General features: G+C 32.8%; 1 protein-coding gene across 1 annotated transcript in view; it reads left to right on the top strand.

The window, feature by feature from the left end:
- LOC134690099 (prolyl 4-hydroxylase subunit alpha-1-like) overlaps positions 1-18,558 on the top strand; it is a 47,737-nt gene that overhangs the window by 5,306 nt on the left and 23,873 nt on the right. The window contains exons 3-9 of the mRNA XM_063550071.1: positions 3,086-3,137; positions 8,046-8,203; positions 9,889-10,053; positions 10,285-10,355; positions 12,636-12,750; positions 14,215-14,265; positions 14,595-14,681. Of these exons, the coding sequence (XP_063406141.1) occupies positions 3,086-3,137; positions 8,046-8,203; positions 9,889-10,053; positions 10,285-10,355; positions 12,636-12,750; positions 14,215-14,265; positions 14,595-14,681 (699 nt within the window). The remainder of the gene's footprint in view (positions 1-3,085; positions 3,138-8,045; positions 8,204-9,888; positions 10,054-10,284; positions 10,356-12,635; positions 12,751-14,214; positions 14,266-14,594; positions 14,682-18,558) is intronic.

Below are 18,558 nucleotides of genomic sequence, written 5' to 3'. Positions count from 1 at the left end.
AAGTTTGATGTTTCAATTTGACTGTGGAATTATTAGAAAGACGAGAACGATAGTAGATTAGTTGTTGTTGACATCAAGTCATTGTGCATTCATAGCAGAACGGAAACACGTTACTATGACATGGACGATAAATGTGCCTTGATAAAGATAAAACAAAAATGAATGACGGTTATAATAGGCTATAACCTAATATAGCACTCCTCTTCATTTCTATCAAAATCCGCCTTCAGAACAAATATCAAACTTCCGAAAACTTCTATGTTTCAATATCTTGCAATTTGTGGTTACTGAAAATGTCTTCAAAATTACGTACAGACATATTTTTACATCCCAGCTCCTTTGTTCTAACATGAATGATCTGAGCTGGATCACCCATACCAGATCACCCCAGTTTGAGTTTCTTTGTTGTGAATGCTTTCCTTTATTCTGTACCATTTTGGCGGGAATGTCAAATCCACTATAAAACTTAATTAATTATACGGGGAAGACTACTAGTATCTATCAAAATTCACGTAGGAACAATCCAGTGAATATGCTGGGATTCGAACCCAAGACCTTTAACATATCAAACCACGAAACATACCACTACACCAGGACGACTGGATAAGAACTCACAGTTATTTAACATACTTAAAGGAAGCAAGATATTTTTATAAGTGGGGCGAGTTGGCAGACCTTTATTCAGTGGGGTTAAAAACTTTTTCGTTAATAAGTGAGTTGTCAGACTAATTGTTCAATTTGATTTTACACTTTTTTCAAAGGAAGGGCGAGTCGGTAAACAAGAGTGGGACGATTTTTTTGTAAGGTGGCGATATAGTATGGGCCGATTGGCAAGTAGGGCGAGTTGACATTGTTTGATATCTACTCATCGTGTTTGAGGTTCATAAAGGGTGTACATCATATAGTTAAAAGTAACAATTATGTTCTAATTCGTAACCTCAACCGAACATAAAACATTTATCTATCAATATAATACAAAAATCTCACATGGGAGTAGCCACTTGCAAAAGTCAAGTGCATTTTATTCAGGTAATAAGTACACGTAATTCATTTTATATCAATGAAAATTATGAAAATTGTCTGTCTCTAACTAGCACTGCAACATCAATATTTGCGACTCTTCTTGGACTATCAACCTGTAAATAAATAATTTTCATAATTATTTATTTGGAAAAAAGCATCTAGAGCACTTGACTGCAATGACTCGAATGACTTTAACTACTTTCAAACCACCCGTGCATAAAATTTTTCCCGCATACTTTATATATCCAATCAAACAGACCTTTCTATAAATAGCATAAACACATGTTCCTTACTAAACAAAACAAACTGTATCGATATATGTACAACTTTGATAAATATAATTACTTTCCCAATTTAGATTATCAATCACAATTTATCTGGCTAATGTCCAATGCAGATAGTCACATTTTTAATCAAGTAAGCAATTTAATTAAAAGTTTAAATGTTTTTCAAAAACAACTATTAGAAACTTAGTGAGTTTATATATTTTACTTTAAAAAGACAGAGGCATAATTTAATGGAAGCCCTGGAGTGCCATGCAAAAAAAAAAAATTCAACTTGTGCGCACAAGTTACCAACTTGCGCGCACAAGTTACTATCTTGTGCGCACGAGTTACAAAACTTGTGCGCACGAGTTAATAACTTGTGCGCACAAGTTACACGTGATCTTGTAGACATGCGCTGTTTTGATGAAGAGACTGCTTTATGGAACGCCGTAGCTGCCGATTACAAACATATGTTTATATACATGAATCCATATACATTTCAATATCTTCACATGTTTTTTTCTATGTATACACATACTTTTCATATATATGAACATAGTTTACTTTATATGCACTTACTTTTTATATAAATATGCACCTACTTTTCTTACATATGCACATCGTTTACCTTATATGCACACACTTTTCTATATATGCACATATATGCGCATTTTTTTATATATCTATTTGCATATAGTTAACCTCATATGCATATACTTTTCATATATATGAACATAGTTTACTTTATATGCACTTACTTTTTATATAAATATGCACCTACTTTTCTTACATATGCACATCGTTTACCTTATATGCACAAACTTTTCTATATATGCACATATATGCGCATTTTTTTATATATCTTTTTGCATATAGTTAACCTCATATGGATATACTTTTTATTATATATGCACATACTTATGAATGTACAAATGTAGTTCTGCATGTGAATACTTATCTCAGTATATATGAACATAGTTTTTCAACGTGAGAATTACAATTCATATTAATCTTACCTGGGTTTTTTTTTCAAACTGAACTAAGCCTAAGGGTTCCAATATCATAAAAGGAATGTTTATTAAGAATTTCTTAATGATGTATGTTGTTCAATTAAGCAACTGTTGAAATCATTTTTATATGAATGCAATATTATTTTGGTATGTAAGATGGTATGACGCTGTTGTCTTTATCTATAGTCACTTGGTTTTTATGTCAAAACGTTGAAGGAGTCGACTTGTTTGTATTAAATTTTAACACATGGATTATTACTACTAACGGGTCAAAAGTTGAAAAATGCATTCTTATAAAACTTAATTTAGATTGCCATTTTCTTTACCAAGTTTAATGTGTTTTCAAAGTATTCAGTATAGTCTAAGATATCAAAATATTAATATTTATGAATTGTAAATGGTTTTTTTCGTCTAATCTGAAACAGATGGGATGTAAAAAAGTTATTCCACTCGGACTAAGTGTGTCAGTGTTGCATCATCCTCTGGCGTCCGGCCATCGGGGTGATCTTACACTGACACCTCACGTCCTTGTGGGATAACTATTAAAGAAAGGCTAGTGAAAACTTATCCGTGTCGCCTTTTTGTGTGCAGGGTTAAAAAGAAAAAGTATTCCAAAAGTAAATATCACATAAACAATTATAATAATTTTTCCTATATGGAATAATATCCATTTACATCTGTTCACCTCATATTCACATGATGGCTGTGATTTTATGCATTTCTGTTGAAATGAAAATTAATTAATTAGTGGTGAAAATTTGACACCTTTTGAATATATCACTTCAGGCATCTTTTACCAGAAATGCAGCAAAGATACTTGAGGAATTCAAGGAAGAAGGTAATATTCAGACTATTTTAAAATTAAACAGAAGTATTGTGATTAACTTTAGATGACTAATGCTTACTAAAAAATGTTAAGATCATTTGTTAAGATCATTTGACACTAGTTTGCTGTAGAGTAAAAAAAAAATATCTCAAAATATCCATGATACATGTATCATTTCATAGAGATCTTCCATCCATATGTCTGATATTTTCTGTGTAGAAATTATAAATGAGAAAAACATATAATCAACTTATATAGAAATGTCTTGCCCTCTCTAGTTTTAAACACGTTAAATGTATTTAAACTGATTGCGATAACTGTGATCGTAAGGTTTACCATGACGTCCACGCACACAATCAGTTTAACATTTTCAATTAGAACTTAAGTTCACAGTGTGGGAACGTAACTATACGGATGTTAAAACTTTATGTCATTTGGATGACTGTCTCTAACATTTGATACAAAATGCAGCATCGGGGAAAGTATCATTGTTTTTACTATTAGCTATATAAATTAATATATTGATATATGCAAAAATAATGCATCAAGTTATCAAACAGGATTATTTGAAATACGATAAGAAGTTTTGACTCAAATAATGCAAATGATTATATTCATTCAGCTTTAACTATGATTTTAAAGTGTTTTTTTTTCAAAAATGTTAAAGTAATAATCAATATATAGTTCTAGTCCTAAAATTTCACTTCAATGTGTATACTGTAAACCAACTTATTTTCGCGGATACTTTATTTCGCGTTTTAACCTTTCTTGACCACTTCGCGGCTATTTAATTTCGCGATTATCTGATTGACTTGATGATGTTGAAAGATCAAAGATTGACATATTCGCGACGATTTATATTCGCGTTATTTTTCTACTCGCTCTCGAAAATAAGTTGGTTTACAGTATCATTATTATAACAAATTGTGCTAATTCTTTACAAACACATAATACTGAATGTTTCTTTTTTTACTTTACGGTCGCTTGTCGGAAAACAATTTTCGAACGTTTAATCGCTTTGGGCAATTTTGATTGGTACTTGCGAGCAGAGTCATAATTTTGGCTAGAATAATCATATGAAAATATTCGATGAGAACTTAATTTCACAGTGTGGAAATATAACTATACGTTTTTTTTTTAATTATTGTCATTCGGGTGACTGTCGAGCAAAGTACTTTTTTACAATTTAACTTTTTTTACTATTTTACTTTTTACCATTCTACTATTTTTACTATTTTACTGGTTTTTTTCTAAATTAAATAAAGGCAACAATAGTATACCGCTGTTCAAAACTCAAAAATCTAAGGACAAAAAACAAAATCGGGGTAACAAACTAAAACCGAGGGAAACGCATTAAATATAAGAGGAGAACAACGGCCCAACACCGTAACGCAACACACACAGAAACGGACCAAGCATCAGACAAAATCCCACGAGAATAACAAACATAACATCAAAACCAAATACATGAATATGGAATAAACAAGTACTGTGCCACGTATTATCTTAATATCTCAAAAATAAGTGAAAACAAACGACACAACACTAAAATGCAACACACACAGAAATGAACAATAATATAACAATGGCCATCTTCCTGACTTGGTACAGGACATTTTTAAGGGGAAATAAAAATGGTGGGTTGAACCTGGTTTTGTGGCATGCCAAACCTCGCACTTTAATGGCAAAGTTAAATATAACATTGAAATGACAACATAATATTACAGGACTGCAATACAAATAAATAGAAGAACATATAAATCTTCATTAGAATTCTAAATTAAAATATTACAAAGCCAACACAGATGTTTTTCGATCTTGTAAATTGTGCAACAATCTACTACACAGAGTCTTTCTTACATTCATTGAAAAATTAGGTAACCTGATCATAATCACTCATAAAAGTGTACTGGAACACCCATGTTAGATTAAAATTGTTGTAAATAAAGAAGATTACAAATACAAGTACATTGCTAGACAATTTTTTTCCTCTAAAACCTTATATTGAAATGTGCATCAAAACTTTGTTTTGAACTGTACAATCGTTGCTCTGTTTGCTCGACTTGCTATTAGATTTTTATGCTTTTGAAGACCGATGTTATTAAAAAATCTTACAAAGTATACAATCACCTATACAATCACCTATACAATTTGATTTCAATTTCTACATTAGAATATACAAGTCATCGAAGGAGAATAAATAGATAACAACAAGATCCTTCTTTAAACTTTTGAAAAATAACACATTTTTGTTAGAATGAAGAACGCCATGGTCAGTAAGTTTTTATAACAGTTATTGTTCTTTGTACAGGTTCTTGCATTTTATGTTCTGGATATTGTTTTGTAAATAGAATTAAGAATAAGAATAGAAATATGACGATAAACGTTTGGTTATTTTTCATGTGCCAAGACAACTGTGAGAAAGCTTCCCTTACTTTTTTTTATTTTTATTTTATTTTTATTATTTTCGCTTAATTTTCATTATAACAAAATTTCAGAATTTATTCTACACGGGTTTACCTTTCATTCGATAGGTATAGGCATTTCCCATCAGTTACTCCTCACAAATCATTGAAGGGACTAACACTTTTAATGTTTCCCTTTCATGTAAATCAGTTGAGAAAATCCACTTCACCATCAACAAAGAGCTTTTACCATAAAACATGGGAATCATCGATATCAATTTCTTGTTTATGGATTAAAGTAATTCTTATTTTGTGAAGAACCACTCATTTAATATGAAAATACAGTGAAGATGATATTATCAGAATGTTTGACTTTTTATAGACAATATATTTATACCAATGGGTACTAATCGTGCACCCTTCTGGTCGACTTGATTTGTACTCGTATTCAAAAGTTCTAAAAGATAAAAAGCAAACGTACCTTGCAAAATTCGTTTATCTCACTCTCAGATATATATTAATGATATCATATCAACAAATAACCTTATTTCAGTCTGTACATGCATCTCATATATCCAAGTGCACTTGAAATTAAGGATACTACTGATACAAGAACGACTGCTTCATACCTTAATCTTTTCCTCAATATCGACACAGACTTCACACTGAATTCTATGAAAAACGGGATGATACAAACTTCCCAATTACCAATTTCCCATTTCTCTGCCGTAACATACCATATGATCCTTCGTATGTTTTTACCATTTCTCAATTTATACGTTTTGCTCGTGTTTGTTCACACTATACTGACTTCATATACAGGAGTGTGCTCCAATAGAGTTCTGATGAGGAAAGATTAAAATGACACTCCGCAAATTTTAGTGACATCATGACGAATTGGCGGATCTATACAATGAGTCGATGTCTAAACTAACTAATGACATTTTTATCACGTCTTAAATTATTTGTCGTCTGTCTGCTAAGTACAGAACGTTACATATTCTCGAATATGACTGTTAAACCGAGTGTCTCGTTATTTTGTACATCCAACATTCATATACAGTAGTTGTCGTTTGTTTATGTAATTTATACGTGTTTCTCGTTCCTTGTTTTTTTTTATATAGATTAGACCGTTGGTTTTCCCCTTTGGATGGTTTTTCACAAGTAATTTTGGGGCCCTTTATAGCTTGTTGTTCGGTGTGAGCCAAGGCTCCGTGTTGAAGGCTGTACATTGATCCATAATGGTTTACTTTTTTAAATTGTTATTTGGATGGAGAGTTGTCTCATTGGCACTCACACCACATCTTCCTATATCTATATATTTTTGCGATGTTTCTATTATTGTTTTGGTTGGATAGGTTGTATATAAAAAGAAGATGTGGTAAGATTGCCAATGAGACAACTATCCACAAAAGACCAAAATGACACAAATATTATCAACTATAGGTCACCGTACGGCCTTTAACAATGAGCAAAGCCGATACCGCATAGTCAGCTATAAAAGGCCCCGATAAGACAATGTAAAACAATTTAAACGAGAAAACTAACGGCCTTCTTTATGTAAAAAAATAAACGAAAAAACAAATATGTAACACATAAACAAACGACAACCACTGAATTACAGGCTTCCGACTTGAGATAGGTACATACATAAATCATGTGGCGGGGTTAAACATTCAAGCGGGATCCCAACCCTCCTCCAAACCTGGGACAGTGGTATGACAGTACAACATAAGACGAACTATAAAAATCAGTTGAAAAAGGCTAAACTCATCAGATGGACAAACAAAACAAGTGGACGTGGCCGGGTACTTCTACATCCCGACACAAAAAGACACAATAAACAGATCTGAGAGTACTCGTAGTTATCTAACAGCTAGTTCAAAGCCACTAACAACTAATAAAAAGTCATGCCTCTAAGACTAAACAATCAATCCGTACACATCCAACATACAATGTATTTAGTGTAAAGACGTCATAAACAGCCAGAGAAAAACATGACCATGTCTTGTCGTTTATTCCAAATAATTTTTAAATTGCCTTTCCGTAACATCATTGCCATAATATTATTCGGACTAGTTTTGTGAAAATAATTGTATAATGTTCGAGATTGCATACTAGTTTCTTAAGCGCGTCACTGTCTTGGTTATCATGTGGTGTTTTCGTTGATGTAATATGTTCGTTGTTCTGGAATTTGCATGTTGGGTCAACTACTAGTATTATAGTATGTGTGATATATTTGTTTACATTGTCATAAAACGGGAGATTTGACTAGCCATTAAATCAGATTCAACCCACCATGTTTTACTTAAAATGTCCTGTTCCAATTTAGGAATATAACAGTTGTAATCTGATAGTTCGTTACTGTGTATGTTGGTGTTTTTTGTTGCAATTCAGTGTTCCTATTGTTCCTTTGTTTTCCTCGGTTTTAGTTTGTATCCGGATTTGTTTTCTCTCTACTAATTTATGACGTTTGAACACCGGTATACTACTGTTGCCTTTATGTTTATTTTAGGACCGTTATCTGTTAAGGAGGATTACCAACTGTACGTAAAAGAGTCCACAGATAACGTAGAAAATTCAGATGAGGTTGTATCTGTTAATGATTGGCCGCTCCACAAACGCGAAATAGATAATCATGAAAAACAGTTATGTAGAGGGAAACAGAAGAAGGTAATTTTTACAAGGGCTATCATGTCTAATAGTCTAATATAATTATGGACATTGATCGCGACGTCTATAAAAACAAATGCAATTAGGATGCACTGTTTTTAATTCTGTATAATTTTGAAAGCTTTGGTTTGTTAATACTAACATATAAGACAGACACATACGAATGCTAAATTAACACAGAACTGGTTTTGACATTTTAAACAATTTCCAAACTAATTCGGATTCTTAATATCTGTCCTGTGGGCAGGCATACACAGTTTTTTTTGTATAAGATGAACAGAAGCTTATTTTTGTAAAACATTTTAAGTATCTTCTTTACATAAAATTGGTCGAAATTTTTGTGGCAATTTTTTCAAATTCCTGTTTTATTGAATTTTCATGTTTTTGTAAAAAAAACATGTCAATGTTGCTGTATATTTATCTTTTCTGATTTTTTTTTTATCAGTTAAGTTTTTTTTAATGTATGTTGTCGTGGACAAAAATGAAGAGTAAGCCATTAGAAAGATTAAATCCAAATTCTGCAATAGAAGATGTCATCCAAATTTGCATTGCAGTTTGTAAAAAATAAAAATAAAACTAGAAGCGGCTATGTCGCTCACCAGTGTGTACTGTGGTTATGAAAATCATGTTTATTAATGCGTATTTCACACAGTGCCGATTATTGCTCCCGTTTGAGATCAGAACGTGCTAAGACACGAAAAGTAAAATAGTACTCAATGATCTGAAATGTTCTTTTATTGCCTGAATGGTGTAGTATACATTCGTAACAGATTCCTTCGGATCAAAGATGCTGGAAAAGCACTCCCGACAGGTAGGTGTTTCCCGTAACATTCGGGAAAACTCATCCGATTTTGTCTAGTCTGATTTCAATCATGATTATATCGTGACAGATTCTGCTTTATCGGATCAAAATCGTAACAATTTTCTGTGTCTTCTGGACGGTGTCCTGGTGAACGGGAATGATCTGGAGGGATTTGTCATAGCTGATGTGTTGCCGATTGAGTCAAGACTGCATCTTGATTGTGAACCGTCTTTGACGAAACCGTTCTGGAATAGTCCCGTTATTTATCCGAAATACGCAAACATTTTGTAAAAAATCGTCATCAAATGGCCATTACTAATAAGGAGTTGACGGACGATTTCAACCATTAGACTGTTTTTTTGCAACATGTCTAGATGGTCATTTTGTATTTTAAAGTTTTTCACTATCTTTTATAGTTTTCAAGATAAGAAAAACCCCGATATTCTTACATGTGAAATAAATCTGATAATTTCACTACTCTAACGTTAAACAACGATGGATTATATCACGACACTGACGATGACGTTGCTTTAAGAGAATTGGAATGCGCATAATTCCATTATATTATTTACATTATTTCCATTTGAAAGTTAATGTTATAAAAAAGTAATGACTGATACAAGATTTGAAATACAGAAAAAATAAACGATGAGTAATCGAACAATAAACTGTAATTTCACGGTTAAACAATCTAGAAAAATAGTCCGTTCTACTATGAAGGATGTAAGGAATAACAATACTGTAACGGATATTTACGGATAAGTCCACTAAACCCAATTGACGGCGGCAACTCTTCAACTATTGTATTGTTATTCCGAGTCTAGTGCATAACACATAAGAAATAATAGCTACGGAAAGTTTTATGTATATCCTTTCTTTGCAGTCTCATCAAGAATCTTCGCAGTTGCATTGTTATTATAGTAAAACAAGGATACCTTATTTCAAAGCCAAAGCAGAAGAAATGAATAAGGATCCTAAAATATTTGTTTTCCATGACGTTATTTATGAACACGAAATGGCTATGCTAAAGAGGGAAGCCTCTAAAACGGTAAGACGTGTCTCATTGGCAGTCATACTTCATCTTTCTTTCTTTTTTATATAAATCAATTTCGTTATTACGACATTCATTATTTTTTTCAAATGACCCTTATCGGCTCTGTAATTTGGGAAATACATATATACTATTCTATTCAATACAAATTGTCCTCTTTAACAAATACATAGAACTCGGTTTGATAAAACAAGTTCACTATACTATACTATACACATATAATTTTAGTTTGAACGTTCTGGATTACAAATATATGGGAAAGGTATAGATAATTCAGACGACATTCGTCTGAGCTACACGTAAGTATTCCTAAGTGGTATACATGTCTACAAGATTAAATAAATTAACAATTGTTTATTAGTTTTGCAATTCAAGGAATATGATACACTAGCAAGAGAGAGAACAAATGCACCCAAATGTAACATTTATCAACTTATTTATTTGTCTTATTATCATGTGTAAGCATCTTTACCCTAAATGGTGAGGTTGAAAAAATCTCTTTGTAAATATTAAGAACGCAATCACTAGTTAGTTGACCTTTATAGAATAACCGTTTTACAGATGATATCGGATATGTTCTTTATGCCGCAACTACAATCCACGTCCCTTTTTTTGCGAATGTAACCTACCAAATTATACCGCTAACCGGGCATGTGACAACATGAGCACGACGTGTACCACATGTATCTGCTTACCATTCCGGAGCACCTGAAATCACAACCAGTTTTGGTGCAGTTTGTATTGCTTAGTCTTTAATTTTCTATGTTGTGTTTTGTGTTAATTATAAAAAAGAAAGATGTGGTATGATTGTCAATGTAACAACTATCCATAAAAGACCAAAATGACACAAACATTAACAACTATAGGTCACCGTACGGCCTTCAACAATGAGCAAAGCCGATACCGCATAGTCAGCTATAAAAGGCCCCGATATGACAATGTAAAACAATTCAAACGAAAAAACTATCGGCCTTATATATGTAAAAAAAATGAATAGTCTGTTTGTCTTTTTATTTGTTAGCCAGTTTATTTTCAATCTATGAGTTTGACTGTCCCTCTGTTATATCTCGCCCCTCTTTTAATTCGTGAAAAATTACCTTTTGTCAACAAATCATTTAAAAAAAATTCAAAACAGATCTGGTGGTGCATTAAAACTTCATCGTATTGTGAATGGGGGTCAAACAGGCAAAATGTGATCAGATAAAAAAAAAAGCATAAGGAACAATATGATTTATCATCTTTGTACTCATAACATTATTCTAAGATTTTAAACTTAAAATGTGTAAATAAACTCATATCATAGATACGAGTACTAAATTTAGTATATACGTCAGACGCGCGTTTCGTCAACAAAGACTCATCAGTGATGCTCGAATCCAAAACAGTTAAAAAGGCCAAATAAAGAACGAAGTTGAAGAGCATTGAGGACCAAAATTTCTAAAAATTTGACAAATACAGTAAAGGTAATATATGCATGAGGTAGAAAAATCTTAATATTTAAAAAATTTAAAAAATTTGTAAACAGTAATTTTATAAATATAACCATATCAATGACAATTCATATCAGCACAAAAAGTGCTGACTACTGGGCTGGTGATACCCTCGGGGTAGTAGCATCGATCCAGTGGTTGTAAATAAACTCATCATAGATACCAGGACTAAATACATTATGCAAATAAAACAATGGTTTTTAGGTAAATGTTCAGATATTCTTTTGTTCTTGTTTATTGACGTATTTTTTGTGATTCATGTAAATCGGATGAGTCAAGTGATTTCCAAATTATGGTTACACCACTGTCCAAGACAAGGAAGGCGGTTGAGCTATCGAAACATGTTTAGCTCCGTAACATTCTATATTATCAGCCTATACTTTAGATGGCCTTTTATAGCTGACTATACCGTATGGGTTATGCCCATTGTTGTTGACTGTACGGTTGTCCATATTTATTCAATCTGCTTCTTTTTTGACTTCTTTCTAAATTATGTTAGAAGGAGCACATTTATTTTGATAACTCCCACATATTTAAAATTCTCAAAACAAACTGTAGAAGTTGTGATACTGTGAGATTAAAAAAAGGATAGAAAGAGGTTTCATAAATGCAATTGGTATGATGTATAGTTAGTTATCAAAGGTGGTAGGCTCATAATTTTATACACAAGGCGAGCGTTTCGTCTACATAAGACTTATCAGCGACGCTCAGTTCACAACAGTTATAACTTATAGCGTTTTTTACATATAGGACATTTAGTTACTTGTATTCCCTAGAAGCCTCGTCGGCACCAAATTTGAACTTAAACTATTTTGTTTATCTGTCTGTAAAGATCACATAATAGATCGTTATAAAAATAAAGAACAATACAATATACTTTTATCAAGATTAACAGCTTTTTGTTTCAATTTCGTTGTTCGTACTTTTAATTTGCTTAATACATCTATTGATACAGCTACAAACAGCTTCATCATATTAATTACATTTAATGCACGAGAAAAAAGTGTATAAAATGAAAGTTATGCTCAAGTTCTTCTACTTACCAAAAATATTTAATTTAACACTGCGCACTTGATTACGAATTATTAGTGGATGGGTTTGGTCGACAGATTCAACTTCAAGAAGACTGGATCACCGCATTCAACTTCTTACAGGGTTAGACACAACAGATAGATCTTTATTAAGCAGTTCAGAACCATATCAGGTGAGTTTTAATCAAATAGGACAGATAATAATGTTGCATTTTAGAAATCATCACCACATATTGATACGAAACATCAGCACTCGAAATACGTAGGTCGTAGGAAATTAAAGTCGTCATAATTGTCACACCTAACATCCATTCACAAATTTGAGGTTGTCGGTCCCCTTGACTTGCATTCTTTACGAAATAAACACGGAAATTGTAATAGTAAATAATGGACAACAGTTGAAACCTTTAAATGATTACAGAAATTTAAATATTTGTTTCAATGCATTTGTTTTTAAATCCATTTTCTTGTAACGTTTTATACGTATGTAAACTTTGATGTTCAACATCTACTGGTATATGAGGAAAAAAATCTTTGATATCACGAATGTCTCATAATGATGATTAATCGTTCGTCGTTTAAAAAGCTTGTAAATATAGCTTTCTACATTTATTTTCATTTCTAGACAGCAATTTATTTTATTCCTTCACTTCCGAACGTAATGCATGTTTTTTGTTTGGTAAAAGAGGTACTAGAAAATATGCAGTTAAAGATGAGTGTCAAAACAAACAATAATTTGTCCGTAAAATCAAGATGATAATAAAGTGTGGATTAAGAGAATCATATCTCTATAAGTAACCTAAAGTAACTTTTGATATGTAGGTGCTAGTATGTACCATGATGTTAATGAAACAAAACGCATTTTTAAGTGTTTGAATGTTCATAGAAATATGAATACGAATACAATTATATTTGATAAAAATATATAATTTAGATATTCAGAAATATTTATCTAAACAAATTCGTGGTTCGTGTATGTGTGCAAATGTTTGGATGAATGAAAGTTGAATGCTAGTAAATGAATAAATATTATCAAAATACTTTACTGCTCTTTTTCAACAACACGTTTTATGATGCACAATGTACCAAGTTTATCCCGAATCAACACTATATAATAATAGCACAAGATAATTTGGAAAAAAAACAACATTCGACTTATTTCGCATTTTTCGTGATTGTTCATCGTTGAATTCATAATTTCTTGGTTTGCTTTGACCAATCCTCAAAGTTTGTTATATCACGAATAACAATGAGTTTACAGATGTCACGAACCAAAATTTAATGATGAATGTTAAATGGTCTACATCAAACGGAATTTTTGTTTTGGTGAAAAAAATCTATTTTCTTGGGGTTAAAAACACTAAAAGAAATCAAAATCAAGGTTAAAATGTCGTTTAAAGATAAGTTGTCTGTGTAGATTAAGCCTGCATCTTGATACAAGCTTGTACATTTGACTTTTATACTGTGAATGTAAGTTAAGATCCAAAGACTCTTGGTTATAGCATTCAAGTTCAGTGAAAATCGACCCTCCCTCTGTACTTGCATATACTTCTAAATATATAATACAGTTTGGTGTCATCTCGATATGTACTGTTGATTACTGTGATTATTCCACATGAAACTATTATCTATCTCAGGTTGTCAACTATGGAATAGGTGGATTCTTCAATGTACACATAGACAATTTGGTGAGTTATTCGAAAAAGCATAAAATCACTGTTCTAATGTAACTTTTACGACTGAGGGTGTCGTTCGCGTCTTACTAGTATTTGTATAACAATTAAATTTGTTTATGACAATGATATTTACCCCTTGAGGCAATATAAACTATTTTCAGTATTTTTGTGATTTTACTTTTTTCTAAGTCTGGTGCATTTATTAAGTATGGTCATTGGAACGCACCATATCTGGATTAATGAATACAAAATTAAAAGAATAACTGAGAATTGATTGTCAACGTGTATATAGTAAAGCGATTAATGTATAATTTAAGTATGCAAATTCGTAAACGTTTCAGTACAATCCCATATGGGGTCCACCGCAGGACGAAGATCATGAAAGTGTTCGAGGATCCGGAGATAGAATTGCAACATGGATACTTTATGTAAGTAGCACATAGCATTTATCAACTCTCTGTTAATTCAGGATTTCACAGAAAAAACTGTGATTACACTTTCAAAAATCATTTGGCATTTCCTAAACATGAGCTTTTCTCAGATTGGCTTTGTCGTCTTTAGATTAAATTCGTTAAAGGTGCACGTGATAATATTTAGTCTTAGAGAACATTGTTCAATTATCTCATCCACAATGTTAACGAATGCATGCAATTAAAAGAGAGCGACATACACTACAATATTAAGAAAACAATAAGTGGTGAGGATATTTGCTGCTGGACAGTAAAATCGAACAAATCAATTATTTAGTAGATTGATGGGTTGTACAAATTTACTTTTTATGGTTCGGGCCAGGTGAGCTTTTCTCATCACTTGGCGTCCGTCGTCCGTCGTCCGTCGTTAACTTTTACAAAAATCTTCTCCTCTGAAACTACTTGGCCAAATTTATCCAAACTTGGCCACAATCATCATTGGGGTATCTAGTTTAAAACACGTGCTTGGTGACCCGGCCAACTATCCAAGATGGCCGCCATGGCTGAAAATAGAACATAGGGGTAAAATGCAGTTTTTGGCTTATAACTCAAAAACCAAAGCATTTAGAGCAATTCTGACATGGAGTAAAATTGTTAAACAAGTTCAGATCTATCTGCCCTGAAATTTTCAGATGAATTGGACAACCTGTTGTTGGGTTGCTGCCCCTGAATTGGTAATTTTAAGGAAATTTTACGGTTTTTGGTTATTATCTTGAATATTATTATAGATAGAGAAAAACTGTAAACAGCACTAATGTTCAGCAAAGTAAGATTTACAAATAAGTCAACATGACCGAAATGGTCAGTTGACCCCTTTAGGAGTTATTGCCCTTTATAGTAAATTTTTTACTAATTTTTCGTAAATCTTAGTTATCTTTTACAAAACTCTTCTTCTCTGAAACTACTTGGCCAAATTAATCCAAACTTGGCCAAAATCATCTAATGGGTATGTAGTTAAAAATGAGTCTGGTGACCCGGCCATCCAACTAAGATGGCCGCCATGACTAAAAATAGAACATAGGGGTAAAATGCAGTTTTTGGCTTCTAACTAAAAAAACACAACATTTAGAGCAAATCTGTCATGGTATAATTGTTGATCAGGTTAACATTTATCTGCTCTGAAATTTTCAGATGAACAGGACAACCCGTTGTTAGGTTGCTGACCCTGCATTGTTAGTTTTAAGGAAATTTTGCTGTTCTTGGTAATTATCTTGAATATAATTATAGATAGAGATAAACTTGAAACAGCAATAATGTTCAGTAAAGTAAGATTTACAAACACATCACCATCACCAAAACACAATTTTGTTATGAATCCATCTGCTTCCTTTAATATTCACATAGACTAAGGTGAGCGACACAGGCCCTTTAGAGCCTCTAGTTTAAAGTTTTAAGTACAACTTTATCCATTTGTGTTGGTTTTATCAAGTTTTTGTATTGACTGCATGCACTGAAATATTAACCTATCATATCTTTTTGGTTTGCTCATCTTATTTTGTCAATATAATGAAACTATAACAAACTGTCATATGTTTAGATACCAATAAAACCAAGTTGTATCCTCCTTTACAAATTATTTCTATCCAGTTTCAATCTCTGTACAAATACAATTTATATTTTGAGACTGTATCTATATAAATGGTTCATACAATTGTTTCAAATGATATAATATGGGTTTTTAAATAATAAGCAGACGTACAGCGTAAAAATTCCGTGTATCTTTATTCTAGAAAGCGTCAGGAATAAAAACTTATATACGGAAGTACATCATCAATGTAACAAACAAGGAAATATACGATATCATCTGTGAAATGGTTATTCAATAACAGTCAACCAACTCGTGATGGCGTCCGTAAAATTTACGATGGCATGCTTTTTACTTCACCATTTGGGACTCTTGGTTTAATAGTTTCCTTGTAAGTATCAATCCTCTTTAGAGGAAATCATGATAGGAATTTCTAGCCCGGGAATATCGTATTAATTGGGAGATATATACTCCGTATGCAGGTGCTGTTGGAATGTTGCTACACAGAAATGGAAAGTTTACAATTGTGAAGCTGAAATCTTCCCTTTTGTCGTTAAGTTTTATTTTTAACCGACCCTCATTGTCATTTTTTTTTATGTAGTTCAAGATATGAAGCAGACTTAACTGTATCTGTTATATAATTTATCTCTAGTTCTATGGGATATATGCATTCAACATATCTACCTAATTTTGAATTATTAAGTGAGAGAACATCATCTATATAGCGTATAGTAAAGTTAAAGGATATTTCGCACTTCCTTCCTAAGAAGTATTATATAGTCAGCTTCATAATGATAAAGAAACAAGTCAGAAAAAGAGGGGTATAACTGGTTCCCATTAAAATGCCGACAGTCTGTCGAAAAACATGTCCTCCACACATACCAATATGTTGTCAATCAAGAATCAAGCATCTTGATAATGTCAGTTTCAGAAAATGTTTTGTTTGCATTGAATCAGAGGGATTCTTAACAAGGTAGGATTTATTCCTCTCATTTTTTTGAAGACCCATCAATATACCGTTGTGTGTAAGGATGTATGTAGTTTACGTATCCAATACAGAGATTGAAGATCCAGTTCTTCATCTTTGGTTGAAATTCTAAAGAATATTGAAAAGATCTATGATTATCCAGCAAACATTTTTTTTTCTTAACAGCAACTATGAACCATAGCAATTCCCAAATCGGCTTATTTTCAAAAAAATCATTTCAGTGGGGCCTTCTTCTAGTTATACCCTTTCATTTGAGCCATGTCCAGTAGCGAACTTTGCCGTACAAAGGTGGCGAGTCCTTACCTAAATATTGTAGGTTGTATACGTTTTTTGTTTTCACAAAAGCAACTATACCCCACAGCAATGCCCAAATCGTCTTACCTCCCAAAAAATCATTTCAGTTGGGCCTTTCCTCAGTTATACCCTTTCATTTGAGCCGTGTCCAGTGACGAACTTTGCCGTACCATGCTGGCGAGTCTTACCGAAATAATGTAGGTTGTATACGTATTTTTATTTCTTAACAACAACTGTGACTCACAGATGTTCCCACATGGGCCTTACTCCAAAAAGAAAAGAAATTTCATTGATTCCTTCCCCTAGTTATACTCTTTTATTTGAGCCGTGTCCGGTGGCATATTTTGCCGTACGGAGCTGGCGAGTCTATCCGAAGTTGTAGCTTGTATACGTATATTTTTCTTTCTAAACAGCAACTATGAACCACAGCAATTTCTAAATGGGCCTAACTCCCAAAAAATCATTTCAGTGGGACCTTCCCCCAGTTATACTCTTTCGTTTAAGCCATGACCAGTGGCTAGCTTTGCCGTACGGAGCTGGCGAGTCTTACCGAAATAATGTAGGTTGTAAACGTCTTTTTTTTTCTTAACAGCAACTATGAACCCACGTAATTTCCAAATGAGTCAAACTCCAAAAACATCATTTCAGTGGGGCCTTCCCCTAGTTATACCCTTTCAGTTGTGCCATGTCCGGTGGCGAACTTTGCTGTACAGAGCTGGCGAGTCTTACCGAAATAATAAAGGTTGTATACTTAATTTTGTTTCTTAACAGCAACTATGAACCACATGTAGTGGCGAACTTTGCCGTACCGAGATTGCGAGTCTTACCGAAATAATGTACGTTGAATACGTATTTGTTTTTGTCTAAACAGCAACTATGAACCACAGCAATTATAAATGGGCCTTACTCCCAAAAAATCATTTCAGTAGGGCCTTTCCCCAGTTACACCCTTTCATTTTAGCCATGTCTAGAGCCGAACTTTGCCATAATTAGCTGGCGATTCTTTCCGAAGTAGTTTAGGTTGTATA

The sequence above is a fragment of the Mytilus trossulus genome, chromosome 11 (genome assembly GCF_036588685.1).
Source record: "Mytilus trossulus isolate FHL-02 chromosome 11, PNRI_Mtr1.1.1.hap1, whole genome shotgun sequence".
Lineage (NCBI taxonomy): Eukaryota > Metazoa > Mollusca > Bivalvia > Mytilida > Mytilidae > Mytilus > Mytilus trossulus.
The sequence above is the reverse complement of the archived record's forward strand: the minus strand, read 5'-3'. Positions and strand labels throughout refer to the sequence as shown.